Source organism: Bombina bombina, chromosome 2, assembly GCF_027579735.1.
Source record: "Bombina bombina isolate aBomBom1 chromosome 2, aBomBom1.pri, whole genome shotgun sequence".
Lineage (NCBI taxonomy): Eukaryota > Metazoa > Chordata > Amphibia > Anura > Bombinatoridae > Bombina > Bombina bombina.
In genome coordinates this window covers 353,789,049-353,808,962 of record NC_069500.1, presented here as the reverse complement: position 1 = coordinate 353,808,962, position 19,914 = coordinate 353,789,049, and the positions used below count along the sequence as shown (strand labels likewise).

The 19,914-nt window shown below is 40.2% G+C and overlaps 1 protein-coding gene across 1 annotated transcript in view; it reads left to right on the top strand.

Annotated features, from left to right (window-relative positions):
• The window catches only part of CAMKK2 (calcium/calmodulin dependent protein kinase kinase 2), a 490,619-nt gene that overhangs the window by 176,192 nt on the left and 294,513 nt on the right, over positions 1 to 19,914 (top strand). The window contains exon 2 of the mRNA XM_053701737.1: positions 9,900 to 10,470. Within this exon, the coding sequence (XP_053557712.1) occupies positions 9,949 to 10,470 (522 nt within the window). The 5' untranslated portion in view covers positions 9,900 to 9,948. The remainder of the gene's footprint in view (positions 1 to 9,899; positions 10,471 to 19,914) is intronic.

The following is a 19,914-nucleotide window of genomic DNA, read 5'->3' as shown; positions in this document are numbered from 1 at the left end:
ATGTCTGAATTTGCTGCAGAAGTGGCGAAAATGATGGCCCCACATTTGGACTTAGTTAAACAGGAAATAAAGTCAGAGATTTCCAATCTTTCCAATGAGATCAGGCAATTTAACGTCCGAATGGAGGAGGTCGAGACAAGAGTATCCGACCTAGAGGATAGGCTGAATGGTGTGAGTTCGGTATCAGCTGTCCAGGATAAGGCCATAGCTCAGTTACAAGCTCGAGTAGAGGACCTTGAAGACAGGTCAAGGCGTAATAACTTGAGAGTGATTGGCCTACCTGAAACAGCTGAATTCCAGGATGTATTACGCTTTGTCTCCATCACGCTTCCTCAGGCACTCGTGATTCCTCCTCCTCCTACACCATTTTTGATAGAAAGAGCTCATAGAATAGGGGTGCTTAGAGAAAATAACACTATGCTTAAAACAAGGCCTGTCATTTTCAAGTTTGTCAATTATCAAGATAAAGTATTATTTCTAAGCCATTACAGAAAACTTAACTCCTTGATTATTAACTCCCATAGAATTTCAATCTTTCAAGATTTTTCCGCGGAAACTAGGGCCAAAAGAAGAGAAATGTCCCCTTTCTTTGATAAATTTGTGAAAGCGAAATGTAGTGTTAGACTGGTCTATCCAGCTAAGCTTCTAATCAATAAGGCAGGGGTCTCATATGTGGTAAATAATACAGAGGAAGCGATGTCTTTATGTAAAAAAATGGGCATAGCTGACTAGAAGGTGTTGAGGAAAATGACATAGAAATTCATTAATAAGAATTAAGAATGGAACATGTTCTTTTTAAGTGGTTGTATTTTAAAGTTTTACTTACAGTTGTGTTTTTTTTTTTCTTTTTTTTTCTTCTTTTCTTTCTTCCCCCCCCCCACTCCGTTCCCCATTGGCTGCTCTTCCCCCCGTGCAGTATGGTTGGTTGTTTAAATTCTAATATAGTGAAGGGACATCTGCTAAAGTTTGAGTGTTTGGAGGTATGTTAGACACGCTTAATCTGGTGTCTTGGAACGTGGGGGGCATAAACTCTCCAATAAAGAGGAAGACCATAATTAAACATCTAGCAAAATTAAAACCAGATCTCGCCTTTTTACAAGAGACACACCTAAAAAGTCCGGAATATGTGAAACTCCAGACTAACTGGGTAGGTGAGGTAATTGTGGCTCCATTTAACGCACGTAAAAGAGGAGTGGCTATCCTTTTTAATAAAAACTTAGATTAGAAAATAGATTCTTCCACTATAGATCAGGAAGGCCGCTTTTTAATTGTAGAAATTACAATTAATAAAATACAGTATGTATTGTGCAATATATATGGGCCAAATAAAATTGACAAGTCATTCTGGGACAGGATGGTCCGATATCTGCATAAATTTATAGGTCAAAATCTTATAGTGGCCGGGGATTTTAATCTAATACCAGATCCTATTCTTGACAGAGGAAGTAAAGGCCATAATTTTGTTCGTGACAGGAAGACTCGTATCTTTCAAAAATTTTCCACACAACTAGGGCTAACAGATATCTGGCGCACACAAAATCCAGATTTGAGAGCTTTCACATGTCTAGCAAAAGACCAGCAATCCCTGTCCAGGATAGATTTTTTTCTGATTGCAGAATCTATGATTGGCTTAGAATGGAAAGCGAACATAAGAGATATAACAATCTCAGATCATGCGGTGATCACATTATCACTTAATATACCTCAGAGACAGGTAACTACTAATCAAACTATTTTTTTCCCTAAATATTTAGTGAATAATAGTAACTTCCAGAACTGGCTGATCAATCAATGGAGAGAATATGAGAATATTAATAAAGATTATAAAAATAGACCAGAGGTGTATTGGGAAGCGGCTAAAGCTGTAATAAGAGGTAAAATTAAGGCGTACATGTGTAAACTGAAAAAAAGAATTAGACAGCAGGAGAACACCTCTGGTCTATTTCAACTGAGCAATCAAGTAAAGAATACGTACAGAGTATACTTAAGTGACCACACAAAAGATAAATGGCAAAAGTACATAGACGCCAAGAATGCGCAAGACATATTTATCAAACAAAAGATTGCTTTAGATCTTCAGAGACAAAAAGCCCTATATGGAGGTTTTGCGGGCAGATCTGCCAAATTTTTGGCCAGGTTAACTAAAAAAAATCATCGGAATCCCATAACGGCCATTAGATCCAATACAGGTACGGTTACTAATAATGCGGATATTACTAAAATGTTCTATGATTATTTTAGTGCGCTTTATAGAGCTGAAGACTATTCGATAGATAAGCAGAAATTATTCTGGGATAAGATCAAGACTCCCAAAATTTCTCCAGAGATTTTGGCAGAGATTAATAAACCGATCGATGTGGAAGAAATTTCAATAGCAATTAAATCTGCCAAAACAAATAAAGCAGCTGGACCAGACTGTCTTCCTATTGAATTTTATAGGATTCTCCAACCACATATTATCTTAGCACTGGAAAAATTGTTTAATTTTTATTTTATTGGGAACAATAAATGTTCACCATATTTCGCAGCAGCAGTTATATCTTTAATTCCCAAAAAAAACAAAGAACCAGATCTTCCAGAATCATATAGACCAATCTCCGTATTAAACACGGACTACAAATTGTTAACATCTATTTTAGCAAACAGATTAAAACCGCATTTAGGCTCAATCATCCATGAAAATCAGTCAGGTTTCATGGCAGGGAGATATCCCACTAGGAATACACGAAAGGTCATGACTCTGATAGACCTTTTTTGGAATAAACTTAGAACAACAAGACACAGCGATATGGTGGACTTAGCCTTACTAACATTAGACGCTGAGAAGGCTTTCGATCGTATCGCCTAGAGGCACCTATTTTATTCCTTAGAACAATTTGGCCTGACAGGACATATGTATAAATTTATTCAGTTAGTATACTCTTCCCCCATCTCATCACTACTAATTAATGGGCAGACTTCTCAACGGATGGTTCTACAACGGGGTACGCGTCAGGGCTGCCCACTATCCCCATTGTTGTTTAACTTATCATTAGAACCGCTAGCAATTTTACTTTGACAGAAATTGGAAGGGATTCGGGTTGGGGATCAGAAATTAGTATTACTAATGTACGCGGATGATATACTTCTATGACTGAGTAATATTGAACGAAGTCTTTCCCGACTACTAGAATCGATTGAACTGTTTGGTGCAATTTCGGGCTATAAAATTAACCTCACCAAATCTTAGCTATTATGGCTTAATAAGAAAGATCAATATTTCAGACACCCATTTACCGAGACTTCACAGATAACTTACCTTGGCATCAAATTAAGTGCGAATCCAGATGACTGGTATAAATTAAACTTCGGTAAATGTTTTTTAGAATGTAAAAACAAGATGGAAGGATGGAAAAATCTACCTATTTCCTTAACAGCTAGGGTCATACTTATAAAAACCATTCTCTTTCCTAAATTATTTTACCTGATACAAAATATTCCAATTCCTATTCATAATACAGATATAACCAACTATAATAGGGCATGTTCCAACCTAATTTGGAAGGGCGCCAGAGCACGTATCTCTGCTCTACGTCTTATGTGTAATAAAGAAGCGGCAGGTCTGTCTCTTCCCAATCTACAATTCTACAGCCTGGCAGCACGGATGAAAGTTGCGGTTGATTGGTTAATCGATCGCGAACAGGTCGCGGCAGTACTCTGGGAAACGGCCCTGGTGGCTCCATTTCGATTGGAGGCTATTCTACATTGTCCAATGAATACACTTCCATCTTCAATTTTTGCTCTCAGTACTTATAGATATATTTTTCTAGCATGGCAAAAATGTTGCGTCCTTGCGGGGTGTTCGCCCTATGTCTCCAAATATTTACCTATTATAGGGAATCCTAATTTTGCACCAGGGTTGTCAGATAAAGTTTTCAGGGTATGGTCTTCCAAAGGATTGGTATTTGTCGTGCAAATGTTAGATTCGAATCTTGTGCCATTAACCTTTAGTGAACTAACACATCTATTTGGGCTCGAAAATAAAGATTTTTACACATATTTGCAGTTAAGGCATTTTATATTTGAATTAAAGCAAAGCTATGGAGTAGAGTGGGCTCTTTCGGAGCTTCAAATTAAAATAAATAATTTTCAAGGCGGCCTTTACTCAATAGCTCCTTTCTATAATTTCTTGAATCAGGGACCATCGGCTGCACAGAGAGAGTTTATAGCTGAAAAATGGAGTAAGTTTTTTCCTGAGGTTGATAGCCAGGTTATCGAGAATACTTTTAAGATAATTGGAAAAAGTTGGGTGCTGACCACCTGGAGAGAGACACAAATTAAGCTAGCCTTTATGTCGTATTTGACGCCAGCTAGATTGACTAATTGGTATAGGGAGAAGATGGTATGCCCCAAATGTTCTTCTTCTAGGGCAGACCTTGTACATTGTTTTTGGACTTGCCCAAAGATTGGTCAATTTTGGCTTAGGGTAGAGCACTGGATACAGGCCTCTCTCAAAATAGATTACCATTTTCAGCCGATGGAAATATTTTTTTTAGTGAATCCGCAGATTGCCCCCAGAAATTTTAAATTAATTAACTTGATCATATTTCTTGGCCGCAACATATTACTGAGAGCATGGAAAGCGAAAACAGCCCCTAAATTAAAAGAGCTTAAAAATGCTTTGACTGCTCACTTTACACAAGAACAGTGGAATCTGTAAGACGTTACGGAGGGAAGGTTAGCTCGGTTCTTTAACCAATGGGAAACATTTATTCTATCTTTCCCTGTGGAATCTCAAATTAGGTTGGTTAAACCTTTTAGGCACACTCCATATGTGCAATTACAAGTATTGGCTGGACATTTCCCCCGTATATGGTGTAACATTGGAGAGTCGGAAGGGGAATGAATACGGAGGGGGGGAATACGGACTGGTGGGGATTTTTGTTTTTGCTTTTTTTTTTTCTCTCTCTCTCGTTGTATGTTGTAACTTTATGTCAGGAAATTCCCTTGAGCTAGAATCTGATCAATATATTGTCAGGTCAGATCATGCAGGAGTTAGATTCAGTGTTAAAGTATATCTTCTACAGTGGAGTCATAAAGAGGCATAGTTAATAAATGTATAGTATATATTATTATTTTTATTTATTTTTTAGCCGGTATATGTCTTAAAGATTAGTGAGGAAACTGATTTAAAAATACTTTTTTTTTTTTTTTTGGGTTGTAGACATATACACTGTTATAGAAGAACTGTAATTCATTTATTTTCTGTTATTTTGTTTCTTCATGGTTTTGTTGCTAATGCCAGACTGTATATATATCTATGTTGTTGCATAATATAAATCTTATTTAAAAAAGAGTAAGGAAAATAATAGAAAAATTCCAGCTAAGTGTACAAATACTTCATATAAGGGGATTATTATTTTGCTAAGAGGAAGTGACTCTGTTGTTCTAAACTGTTTTGTTCTGTTTCAAATATGTCTTACCTGGCCCTGCGTGGCACATGGAGATTGAATCCATTTGACTGTGCACTTTGTTGGATATAAATAAATATTTAAAAAAAAAAAAAATGTAGGTTTCTTTATGTATACTATATAAAAAAACAATTGAATATTAGCAGAAAATATATTTTTGTTTTCTTGCAATTTGTGCAGAAAATGAGTGGAATAACATTTTTAACTATATAAATATTACAAATAGAAATTATAGACTAACAAAAATTCTGATGTTCATATCGGCCTCTTTATAGCACTAATGATAATTGACATTATTACATTAAACTGTCAGGTGACTGACATAAGGAGTTATGTACACTGTGGAGGGTGACAAAGCAGCTACCCATATTATTTTGTTTAATGCATATGGTTCTATCCAATTATTGTTGCTGCAGTAAACCCCTGATAACCACCTGAGCATGTGATCCCTTATTTAAAAGAGGGGCCTCTCCTCTTTCAAAATAGGAGCCACTTGCCACATTTCAATGTTTATATGTGGGTACTAAAATCCCTTTTTTGAAGTATAGATATAGGTAAAGTAAAGTCACAGAGGGTCCCCAAAAACAGTAGCTCTAAGCTATAAGTAATAAATGTAAAAAGATCAACAGCCACTTATGTCACCAGCACCCCTTCCGTAGTTCCAGGAAACTCTGTTACCAGGAGCAGCACCCGAAGCAGTAAGGTCCTTCAGCGGATCTTTCACCGGATCTTTTACCGTGTATCCTAGTACACCAGACTGGGTCCCCGCTTACCTTCCTCCTTCAAAACTGCCTTAGAGCCGGATCCACAGCGCCCAGGGTAGAAACAGCCAAACGGTGTCTGTACGAAAGCGTTGTCTCTCAAATCTGCCTCCACAGCTTAGCGGCACCTAGCCCGTGTTCGACAATCACTCCAAGCGAACTGGGACTGGAGCATTCTGTGAATACTTGCCAGTGAGACGCTGGGCGTCCCCCAGTGCTCTGACGTAAGTCCCAGCATTTCCAGTGTGCTGGTAAAGCTGGGACTTTTCAGAGCAAGCTCAGACACTTGTAAACATGGCAGCCTCCACAAGCAACACGTGTTTGTATGTATATATATATATATATATATATATACACACAGTATATTTATATACACATGTGTTGCTCGTGGAGGCTGCCATGTTTACAATAATGTAAAAAGTTAAACAAGCTTCCCATGATATCCGATTCTCCGTATGCTCCATGATCAATGCCTTGATCGGATGTAGCATATTACACATATATAATTCATATGTGAGACGTTTCAATTTGCATGCAATATGTCTAATACTTAAAAGGTATTAGAAATATTGCATGCAAATAGAAACGTCTCTGTACTATGCAGATCCATTTGTGCATGCCTACTAATCTGTCAATGCGTTGTGATGTGGAACGTTGCGATTGGAGCGTTTTCTCAAAGCTCCCTAACTGGTGACATATTCACAGTGCCACATCATCACCACTGCCTATGTGCTGGCGCTGGGTGTAAGCGCTACCAGACTTGAGCCAGTAAGGATTTAAATGGATTAGAGCACAAAAAGACTGACAAGTCTCCCAAGGGTTTCAAAAAAGGTTTATTGGAGAATACAATTACAGTAATAGTGTATAGATATAAGTGTATGATCATATAGAGTAATATTGGTTGTCTTAATGTGCCAAGTTATGTATGGGCATATGAGGAAGATTGCAGGTATGGGGAGTTTTCTTCTCTAAAAAGGGCCAGATTAGAACACAAATGTTTACATTCCAGCGATAAGGGGTTTATCACGAGTGTTTGCGCACATTGGGCTTATCACTCGTTTTACAAGTTGAAAGTATATGCGATTGCTTGAGCGCAATCGCAATTTACGCTAGAATGATATTGATGTTGAGAGTTTGGTATAACCCAGCAAAAACCACACCCTTAGGTGGCGCCTCCAAACACAAATGACAAAAAATAGTAGTGTGAAAGGAAAAAGAGAAAATGGATATATAACTCTATAAGCACTATATCTACCAAACAATCTCCATAGGAGATATGTGGAAAATTCAAATTTTGGCGCAATTTCTGCCTTCCTGTAGTGTCTGCCTCTCACAATCTCCTCAGCTCAGCAGAGTAAGTTCTGTGTAAAAAGTTATACTCAGCTGCACCCCAGCTGCAGGTAAAAAAAAATAAAAAAGGAAGAAATGAACAGCAGCCAATCAGCATCAGCAGTGCTGAGGTCATGAACTCTTTTACAGTAACATTGTGAGAGGCAGACGCTACAGGAAGGCAGAAATTGCGCCAAAATTTGAATGAGAATATACTACTGGATATCTACTATCAATTCCCTCAGGGACATCTTCTGGGTATCCACTTCAATTCCACAGTGAGCTGGACCACTGCGAGGCTCCGGCCTGCATCAATAGCACCACAGGGTGCGCTGCTCTTGTGAGTATACATCTGGATTTGTGTTTATTGGAGCCACTTATCTTTGCATTACTAGGCCATGTCGGCGCCTCTGTTTTTTCTTTTTTCAGTACGCTAGAATGATTACTGCGACTTCAGAGTTCTGGTTAACTGTTTTGCAAAACTAAAAAGTTGCACAAAACACATCAAAAAAATATTACAAAGTACATTTACACTCATAACAACACCATAAAATAAAAATTATTTAAAAATAAAAATTGCTCCCAAACGTTATAAGGGCTCAAATATATGAGGTCTCAAGTGTTAGAAGAAAAAAAAGGCAGGCAAAGGGCTTTAACATTGACATACATGCATGTATAATGATGTATATATGTATACATATGTATTTATGTATTTATATGTGTATATATGCATTTACAGACATATATACAGATAATAACACAAACATATGGAGTCATTTGCATTTAAGTAGATGAACACATAAAAAACATATTTATGCAATATTCACATTTAATAAAGTATTATGGTGTGTATTTACTGTAAATATTATACATTCCAATGTTCTGCACATAGCAGAATATGTCATATGTATTTGTAAACAGATATTCCTAAATGTATCTGTATATATCTATGCCTATATATATAATCATCTATATATATAGATATAAATTTATATTGTCCAAAAAAAAATCATATATATGTAGAAATATTTATTTATGAATAAATAAAACATATTCTTGTATTTGAAGAATATTGGAATGCGAAATAGTTATATTATCATGTCGGATTAGCGAACATGAGAATACGTGATCGGGTTTGCGTGAGTGTGGGGTGTTAGGTTTTTTTCACTTTTTTCTCTCCATTGACTTCTATGTGAACGTGCACGCAATATTGTAAGTTCAGCTTTTGCACTTGTTGGGTTAGCGTGTGAGCGGACCCAAAAAGCTTACTTCTAGCATTTAAGGTGAAAGCCAAACCTAGCGTATATGAAACGCTAGGATTGACCATTGAAACACATAAAGGGGCTGTAAGCTCCTTTATTTGTTTCAAGCATTTTGCCGCACTGAGCTGCTAAGGTAGCCCACGACAGAACGCTGTTTTGCTTGAGAGGTGACGTAGCCTATAGCCGTGTGTGAAAGCAGGCTTGTCTCCCTGTGGCGCCGGATTTCCTGCACGCTATTTGCTAAGAGGTGGAAACGTCACCTCTTAGCAAAATATCGTTCTGCCATGGAATGCCTTAGCAGCTCAGTGCGGATTTCTGCATGAAGTATGCTATACTTCATTAATGAAAGTCCCCTTTATTTGTTTCAATGGTCAATCCTAGCGTTTCACAAAAGCTAGGATTGACTTTCACTTTAACAGTTGAGCGGAAGTGCAAACTACTGCTCCACTCGTATTCTGGCCCAATATCTGGAGACAGTGCCATGTAAAATCTGCCCTTGAGAATTAGGGGTTCTATCTATATAAATAATTCATAAATCGGTTAATTTATATTACAAAATGCCCTTTATGCTTTTATATTTCTGTAGTCTTTTAAGACAATTAATAATGAAGAATATTTACATAACCTTTATATATATCTGAGGATCATTCTCACCCTTCTCAGCATTAGCACATAATCTTTCTTGCTTTCTATAACAGTATAGAGTGATAAACCATCCTGATGAGAAAATGTATCTGCATGTTCATGTTACATATCAATTTGTTCTGTGTTTTTTGCTCAATATACTTACACACTCTGGTTTCTATGCTGCAAATAAACACTTGCACGTTTCTAGGTGAAGTAGACTTGTCTGACTGTGCATCTATATATTATAATAATGTTTGTGTTGTTATTTTACTAAAGATATGATTTCATAATTGTAAAGTTGTTTAAAATTGTTTGCTTCTACTGAATCATGGAATAAAAACATTGGGTTCTCTTCACTTTTTTCATTAATAAGGAAAAAAAGGTAATTAGTAAGATAAACAAAAAAGTAGTTTCAGGTTTATTTTAGAATTTTGACTTTCAAAAATTAAAAAACAAAATCTTTTTTTTAGGTTCCAATGGGAGCAGATTGAGGTATAGTCCAAAGCTGGATAATACACCATGTCATCATGCGTGTCCAAGAGGACTTCTTCTGAGAGGTCCATCCTGCAAGATAATCATGAGACCACTGGCCAACCTCATATTGTTTGTAGTTTCTCATCTCTGAGTATTGACCTAGGTATGGAATCTGTCATTGTGGTCACAGAGTATGATTCAAACGTCTCAGATAAAAAACATAGCACCAAAGGACAGGATGGGTGTCAAGACGAGGAACTCAAGAAAAACAATGGCGAAGAACCTGACTTTGTTAGACTTAGTGAAAGTGGGTGTACGGTAGATAACCTTAAGGTGCTTCCAAAGGAACTCAATGAACCCAGATCCAAACTCAACACGGGCAACAGGAAGTTGTCACTTCAAGAACGTTCCCAGTCTGCTCAGTCACCGGGTAATAACTTAGACATGAATGGACGATATATCTATCCATCTCTTCCCTACTCCCCTGTGACATCACCTCAGTCTTCACCTCGCCTGCCACGGAGGCCAACAGTTGAATCTCATCGGGTTTCTATCAAAGGCTTTCAGGTAAGGAATTTGTTTTACTTCCAACCGTTTTTCAGCTCTTCATTTCAGCATTTTTTGCCCCCCAATAATTTAATGCATCAGTATCCTCCCCTACACTTCTCCCACACACCTACCCCATTATGGTTGACTTAATATTGAATCTGTTATAGATATTTAATATTTTGTTGATAACATATTTTCTTGCTGGCTAAAGAGGCACATAGTTCCCAGACTTCCAATTATGCACTGAAACAAAAATAGTTTAAATTTAATAAAATTATTTTCTCTTGTAAGGTGTATCCAGTCCACGGGTTCATCCATTACTTGTGGGATATTCTCCTTCCCAACAGGAAGTTGCAAGAGGACACCCACAGCAGAGCTGTCTATATAGCTCCTCCCCTAACTGCCACTCCCAGTCATTCTCTTGCAACTCTCGACAAGAAAGGAAGTATCAAGAGATATGTGGTGACTTAGTGTAGTTTTACCTTCAATCAAGAGTTTGTTATTTTTAAACGGTACCGGCGTTGTACTGTTTTACTCTCAGGCAAAAATTAGAAGAAGAATTCTGCCTGGAGGTTTGATGATCTTAGCGGTTTGTAACTAAGGTCCATTGCTGTTCTCACACATAACTGAAGAATATGGGAAAACTTCAGTTGGGGGAACGGTCTGCAGATTACCTGCTTTGAGGTATGTTCAGTATTTTATATATATATATATATATATACACACACATATATACACATATATATATATACACACACATTATTATTATTTATTATTATTATACTTTATTTATTAAGCGCCAACATATTCCGCAGCGCTGTCCATGGATACAATTCATTTAAGTAAAACAATACAAGACTTGTAAGAGACAGGACAAAATTTACAAACACATACAGGAGAGATTGAGGGCCCTATCCCCGTGGGAACTTACCATCTAGAAGGGTAGGAGGTTGAGAAAAAGGAGGTGAGGACTGCAAGATTGAGAAGGATGTTAACACAGAGTTAGATGAGGAAAATGTTAGGTAAGTGAAATTAATTTATTATTGAGTTGGGTGGTAGGCTTCCCTGAACAGAAAAGTCTTCAGGGAACATTTAAAGGAGGAATGATTAGGGCAAAGCCTGACAGCACGAGGGAGAGTGTTCCAGAGGGTAGGTGCTGCACAACAGAAGTCCTGCAGTCTAGCATGAGAGGAGGTGAAAGTTGCGGATGCAAGGAGCAGGCCATTGTTGGATCTTAGTGGACGGGCCGGAGTATACTTGTGTATTAGAGAGGAGAGGTAGAGGGGAGCGGCGTTGGTGAGAGTTTTGTATGTAAGGGTGAGAATTTTGAATTTGATTCTGCTGTGAATGGGGAGCCAATGAAGGGACTCACAGAAAGGTTCAGCAGATACAGATCGACAGGAAAGGTGGATCAGCCTGGCAGAGGCATTTAGGATGGATTGAAGGGGGCGAGGCGGGAAAGAGGAAGGCTAGCGAGTAGGTTATTGCAGTAGTCAAGTCGGGAGATAACAGGGGAGTGGATTATTTGCTTTGTGGTGTCAGCGCTCAGAAAAGGGCGAATTTTGGAAATATTGCGTAGATGATTGCGGCAGGATGTAGAAAGCGATTGGATATGGGGGACGAAGGATAGGTTTGAGTCAAGTGTGACTCCGAGGCAGCGGACTTGGGGCTATGGGGAAATGGTGATGCCGTCAACAGGGATAGAGAAGACAGAAGTCGGCGTAGAGCTTGAGGGTGGGATAAGAAGGAGCTCAGTCTTGGACATGTTAATCTTTAGGTGGTGAGAGGCCATCCAGGAAGAAATACCAGATAAGCAGTTGCTGACATGAGAGAGGCCAGAGGGAGAGAGAGCAGGGGCGGAGAGGTAGATCTGGGTGTCATCAGCATAGAGGTGATATTTGAAGCCATAACTTATGATAAGTTTACCCAGCAAAGAAGAGTAGATGACCCAGAACAGATCCTTGAGGTACTCCAACAGACAGAGGCATAGGAGAGGAGGAGTCACCGGCAAATGACACAGAAAAAGACCTGTGAGAAAGATAGGACTGAATCCAGGAAAGAGCAGTGTCACATAGGCCAAGAGAGCTAAGGGTCTGTAGGAGGAGGGGGTGGTCAACTGTGTCGAAGGCAGCTGAGAGGTCAAGTAAGATGAGTATAGAGAAGTGGCCAATATTTTTAGCAGAGAGAAGATCGTTTGTGACCTTGGTAAGGGCAGTCTCAGTTGAGTGTTTTGGGCGGAATCCGGATTGCATTGGGTCAAGCAAGGAGTTGGCGGACAGGAAGTGGGTTAGGCGATTGTAAACTAGTTTTCTCTTGCAAGGTGTATCCAGTCCACGGATTCATCCTTTACTTGTGGGATATTCTCATTCCCTACAGGAAGTGGCAAAGAGAGCACACAGCAGAGCTGTCCATATAGCTCCCCCTCTAGCTCCACCCCCCAGTCATTCTCTTTGTCGGCTCTAAGCACTAGGGTCTCTCTACGGGAGGGTAAAGTGAATGTGGTGTTAGAATTGTAGTTTTATATCTTCAATCAAAAGTTTGTTATTTTTAAATGGTACCGGTTTGTACTATTTACTCTCTAGCAGAAAAGTGATGAAGATTTCTGCTGAGAGGAAAATGATTTTAGCATGTTGTAACTAAAATCCACTGCTGTTCTCACACAGGACTGAGGAGTACCAGAAAACTTCAGTTGGGGGGAACAGTTTGCAGGCTTGACTACAATGAGGTATAATCAGTTATTTATTTCTAGACAAGACTGAGATAATGCTAGAAGACTGACAAGATCCCCATGTGGGGAGGGTAAGCTTTGTTCTGAGACTTAGTAAAGAATTGAATGCTTACACAACAGGGCTAATTAGGCTGGTTGACACTAATTCAGGGCAATCGATTATTTGTTTAAGAAATACTCGTTGGAGACACTTTTTTAAGCACTTTGGAGTGTTTTTCTGGGGTTATTATCCACATGGCAAAAATTTAGTCACTTGGAAGTGATTTTTGTAGGCCTCACAACTCCAGAGTGGAGTGGGAGGGGCCTAATTTCTCGCCTCAGATGCACAGTTAGAATTGAAAGACAGTTCATGCTGCTTCACATGGAGGGTCCAGCTGCTGATTGAGGACCTAAAAGAAGCTTTTTTCCCCCCAAAACTGATCCCTAAGGGCAGGTAGGGCCACAGCAGTAAGCTGTGGCAAGGTGCTGTAGTTATTTAACCGGTTGCTGGCTTTAGGCAGCTCCGGTTTGGGCATTAAGGGGTTAATCGTTCTGCAAATTGTGGTGCAATCATATTAAAACCTTAGGTACATACTGTGAAAATTTCAAAAGGATTGCTGCATTTTTCCCTGTTTTGTAAAATTGTGTGCTCTTTTTATTTCTTAAAGGCACAGTAACGTTTTTTCAAATTGTCTTTTTTATTTAATTAAAGTGTTTTCCAAGCCTGCTTGTGTATGCTACTAGTCTGTTAAACATGTCTGACACTAAGGAAAATCCTTGTTCAATGTGTTTAGAAGCCATGGTGGAACCCCCTCTCAGAATGTGTCCCAATTGCACTAATATGTCTATACACTTTAAAGATCATATTGTTGCACTTAAAAATGTGACCCAAGATGATTCTCAGACTGAAGGTAATGAGGATAGTTCGTCTACCTCTCCCCATGTGTCACAACCAGTTACGCCCGCGCAAGCGATGCCTAGTACCTCTAGTGCGTCTGCCCCTATTACATTGCAACAACTAGCGACAGTCATGGATAATTCCCTTGCGACCTTTCTATCCAAACTGCCAGTTTTTCCTGCAAAGCGCGATAGCTCTGTTTTAAGAACAGATTATGAACAGTCTGAAGCTTTGGTAGCCTTATCTGATGTGCCCTCACAACGCTCTGAAGTGGAGGTGAGGGATTTGATGTCTGAGGGAGAAATTTCCGATTCAGGAAAGGTTTCTCATCAGGCAGAGTCAGATTCATTAGCGTTTAAATTTAAATTGGAACACCTCCGCGTATTGCTCAGGGAGGTATTAGCTACTCTGGATGATTGTGACCCTATGGTGGTCCCAGAGAAGTTGTGTAAAATGGACAAGTACCTAGAGGTCCCTGTATACACTGATGCGTTTCCGATCCCTAAGAGGGTTGCGGATATTGTTACTAGGGAGTGGGATAGACCAGGTGTCCCTTTTGTCCCCCCCCTATTTTTAAGAAAATGTTCCCCATAACTGACCCCAGGCGGGACTCGTGGCAGACAATCCCTAAGGTAGAGGGGGCTGTTTCTTCACTTGCTAAACGCACAACCATACCAATTGAAAACAGTTGTGCTTTTAAAGATCCTATGGATAAAAAGTTAGAAGGTTTACTTAAGAAAATTTTTGTTCAACAAGGTTTTCTTCTCCAACCTATTGCCTGCATTATTCCTGTAACTACTGCAGCGGCTTTCTGGTTTGAGGCGCTGGAGGAGTCGCTCCAGACGGAGACCTCATATGACGAAATTATGGATAGAATTAAGGCTCTAAATCTGGCTAATTCTTTTATCACAGATGCCGCTTTGCAATTAGCTAAGTTAGCGGCAAAAAATTCAGGTTTCGCCATTATGGCGCGCAGAACGCTTTGGCTCAAGTCATGGTCGGCCGATGTGTCGTCAAAATCCAAATTGTTAAATATCCCTTTCAAGGGAAAGACCCTTTTCGGGCCAGAATTGAAAGAGATTATTTCAGAAATCACCGGGGGAAAGGGCCATGCTCTCCCCCAGGACAAGCCTTTTAAGGCTAAAAACAAAGCTAATTTTCGTTCCTTTTGTAATTTCAGGAGCGGTCCCACTTCAGCCTCTACAGCAGCAAAGCAAGAGGGTAACACTTCACAGCCCAAGGCATCCTGGAAGCATTGCCAGGGCTGGAACAAGGGTAAACAGGCCAAAAATCCTGCAGCTGCTACCAAGACAGCATGAAGGGGTAGCCCCCGATCCGGGACCGGATCTAGTAGGGGGCAGACTTTCTCTCTTCGCTCAGGCCTGGGCAAGAGATGTTCACGATCCCTGGGTTTTAGAGATTGTTACCCAGGGATATCTTCTAGAATTCAAGGACTCCCCTACAAGAGGAAGGTTCCACATTTCTCGTCTGTCTACAGACCAGACAAAGAAAGAGGCGTTCTTACGCTGTGTAGAAGATCTACATACGATGGGAGTGATATATCCAGTTCCAATTGCAGAACAAGGACTGGGTTTTTACTCAAACCTGTTTGTGGTTCCCAAAAAAGAAGGAACTTTCAGACCAATCCTGGATCTAAAAATTCTAAACAGATTCCTCAGAGTCCCATCATTCAAGATGGAGACCATTCGGACAATCTTACCTATGATCCAGGAAGGTCAATATATGACTACCGTGGATCTAAAGGATGATTACCTGCATATCCAAATCCACAAAGATCATCATCAGTTCCTCCGGTTCGCTTTTCTAGACAAGCATTACCAGTTCGTGGCTCTTCCATTCGTTTTAGCCACTGCTCCCAGAATTTTCACAAAGGTGCTAGGGTCCCTTCTGGCGGTTCTAAGACCGCGGGGCATAGCAGTGGCGCCTTATTTAGACGACATCTTAACTCAGGCGCCGTCTTTTCACAGAGCCAAGGCTCACACAGAGATTGTATTGGCCTTTCTATGGTCTCACGGGTGGAAGGTGAACATCAAAAAGAGTTCTCTGTCCCCACTCACAAGAGTTCCCTTCCTAGGAACACTAATAGATTCGGTAGAAATGAAAATATTTCTGACGCAGGTCAGAAAGTTGAAACTTTTAACTACTTGCCGAGTTCTTCATTCCATTCCTCGGCCATCTGTAGCTCGGTGCATGGATGCAATCGGATTAATGGTAGCTGCAATGGACATAGTCCCTTTCGCTCGGATACATCTCAGACCACTGCAATAATGCATGCTCAATCAGTGGAATGGGGATTATGCAGATTTGTCTCCTCAAATACAGTTGGACCAGGAAACCAGAGTTTCTCTTCTCTGGTGGTTGTCTCAGGATCACCTGTCTCAGGGAATATGTTTCCACAGACCGGAGTGGATCATTGTAACGACCGACGCCAGTCTGTTAGGCTGGGGTGCAGTCTGGGACTCCCTGAAAGCTCAAGGCTTATGGTCTCGGGAAGAATCTCTTCTCCCGATAAACATTCTGGAACTGAGGGCGATATTCAATGCGCTTCTGGGACTCCCTGAAAGCTCAAGGCTTATGGTCTCGGGAAGAATCTCTTCTCCCGATAAACATTCTGGAACTGAGGGCGATATTCAACGCGCTTCAGGCATGGCCTCAACTAGCTGCGGCCAAATTCATCAGATTTCAGTCGGACAACATCACGACTGTAGCCTACATCAATCATTAGGGGGGAACAAAGAGTTCCCTAGCGATGATGGAAGTAACCAAAATAATCTGGTGGGCGGAGGACCACTCCTGCCATCTCTCAGCAATTCACATCCCAGGAGTAGACAACTGGGAGGCGGATTTTCTAAGTCGTCAGACTTTTCACCCGGGGGAGTGGGAACTCCACCCGGAGGTATTTGCCCAGCTGACTCAGCTATGGGGCATTCCAGAGTTGGACTTGATGGCGTCCCGTCAGAACACCAAGCTTCCTCTCTACAGATCCAGGTCCCGGGACCCCAAGGCGTCATTGATAGATGCTCTAGCAGCGCCTTGGTCCTTCAATCTGGCTTATGTTTTCCCACCGTTTCCTCTTCTCCCTCGTCTGATCGCCAGAATCAAGCAGGAGAAGGCGTTGGTGATTTTGATAGCGCCTGCGTGGCCACGCAGGACTTGGTATGCAGACCTAGTGGACATGTCATCTGTCCCACCATGGACACTGCCAATGAGGCAGGACCTTCTAATACAGGGTCCGTTCAAGCATCCAAATCTAGTTTCTCTACGTCTGACTGCTTGGAGATTGAACGCTTAATTCTATCAAAGCGTGGTTTCTCTTAGTCAGTTATAGATACTCTGATTTAGGCTAGAAAGCCTGTCACCAGGAAAATCTACCATAAGATATGGCGGAAATATCTTTGTTGGTGTGAATCCAAGGGTTACTCATGGAGTAAGATTAGGATTCCCAGGATATTGTCCTTTCTCCAAGACGGATTGGAGAAAGGATTGTCGGCTAGTTCTTTAAAGGGACAGATATCTTCTCTGTCTATCCTTTTACACAAGTGTCTGGCAGAGGTACCAGACGTTCAAGCGTTTGCACAGGCTTTAGTCAGAATCAAGCCTGTCTATAAACCTGTGGCTCTGCCATGGAGTCTAAATCTAGTTCTTTCAGTTCTTCAAGGGGTTCCGTTTGAACCTTTACATTCCATAGATTTTAAGTTGTTATCTTGGAAAGTTTTGTTTTTGGTAGCTATCTCTTCTGCTCGAAGAGTCTCAGAATTATCTGCCTTACAGTGTGGTAGTTTTGCGTACTAAACCTGGTTTTCTTCCTAAAGTGGTTTCTAACAAGAATATTAACCAGGAAATTGTTGTTCCTTCTCTGTGCCCCAATCCTTCTTCGAAGAAGGAACGTCTGTTGCACAATCTTGATGTAGTTCGTGCTCTAAAGTTCTTTTTGCAAGCAACTAAGGATTTCAGACAAACATTTCAGACAAACATCTTCCTTGTTTGTTATCTATTCTGGTAAGAGGAGAGGTCAGAAAGCGACTGTTACCTCTCTTTCCTTTTGGCTGAAAAGCATCATCCGTTTGGCCTATGAGACTGCTGACCAGCAGCCTCCTGAAAGAATTACTGCTCATTCTACCAGAGCAGTGGCTTCCACATGGGCTTTCAATGAGGCTTCTGTTGAACAGATTTGTAAGGCAGCGGCTTGGTCTTCACTGCATACTTTTGCCAAATTTTACAAATTTGATACTTTTGCTTCTTCGGAGGCTATTTTAGGGAGAAAGGTTTTGCAAGCAGTGGTGCCTTCCGTTTAGGGTACCTGTCTTGTTCCCTCCCTTCATCCGTGTCCTAAAGCTTTGGTATTGGTATCCCACAAGTAAAGGATGAATCCGTGGACTGGATACACCTTGCAAGAGAAAACAGAATTTATGCTTACCTGATAAATTACTTTCTCTTGCGGTGTATCCAGTCCACGGCCCGCCCTGGCAATTAAGTCAGGTAAAAATTTTTTTGTTTAAACTACAGTCACCACTGCACCCTATGGTTTCTCCTTTTTCTTCCTAACCTTTGGTCGAATGACTGGGGGGTGGAGCTAGAGGGGGAGCTATATGGACAGCTCTGCTGTGTGCTCTCTTTGCCACTTCCTGTAGGGAATGAGAATATCCCACAAGTAAAGGATGAATCCGTGGACTGGATACACCGCAAGAGAAAGTAATTTATCAGGTAAGCATAAATTCTGTTTTATACATACACTCATACATACACACACACATATATACCCACACACACATACACACACACACACACACAATACATCATTTATACTAATAAAAGTAAAAATGATTGTTAGTACTCATTGAAGCTAAAAAAGTCTCAACATGAAAAGGAAGAAAGAAATGACATCCATCATGTATAAAGTGGATGGAGGTAAAGCACAGTATTCGCTATAAGTTATCTTAAACTAGTTGTCTTTATAAATGTATGCAATTCTGTTTAACCCATTGCTCGCCCATATATTTTTTACCTCCTTTCCAATAGAGGTTGAATCAGTAACCAATGGAAAGGCCGGTGAGCCCACAGCCACAAGAGGAAATGTCCTTCTGAAAGTATCCTAAAGTTGCACAGTGAATGCTATTGCCTTAAAAATTATCCACAAACTCTAGGACCACAAAAGATTGGAGATAGGAGCTACTGCCATCATATCACTTTCAAGAGTAACCCAAGATATATTCTCTATTTTTATTTGTGCTATTTTGGCTGAGTAAAAATAGGCTTAAAGGGACACTGAACCCAAATTTTTTCTTTCGTGATTTAGATTGAGCATGCAATTTTATGCAACTCCAATTGTGCAAATTTACTCCTATTATCAATTTTTCTTTGTTCTCTTGCTATCTTTATTTGAAAAAGAATGCATCTAAGATTGTTTTTTTTTGTTCAGTACACTGGACAGCACTTATTTATTGGTCGGTTAAATTAATCCACCAATCAGCAAGAACAACACAGGTTGTTCACCAAAAATGGGCCGGCATCTAAACTTACATTCTTGCTTTTCAAATAAAGATACCAAGAGAATGAAGAAAATTTGATAATAGGAGTAAATTAGAAAGTTGTCTAAAATTGCATGCTCTATCTGAATCAAGAAAGAAAACATTTGGGTTCAGTGTCCCTTTAAAGGTCTGGAACTCCCAGTTAATTCTTGCTCTTTTATGGCCCCATATGAAATTTAATATCTCTTGGCTAGATTACGAGTTTTTGTCGGTAAGGCTTGCGGCTCTAACGCTCCTTTTTTTCCCACCGCTCCCTTAAGCCAACGCTGGTATTACAGTTTTTTTAAACCTGGCATTAGCCGCAAAAA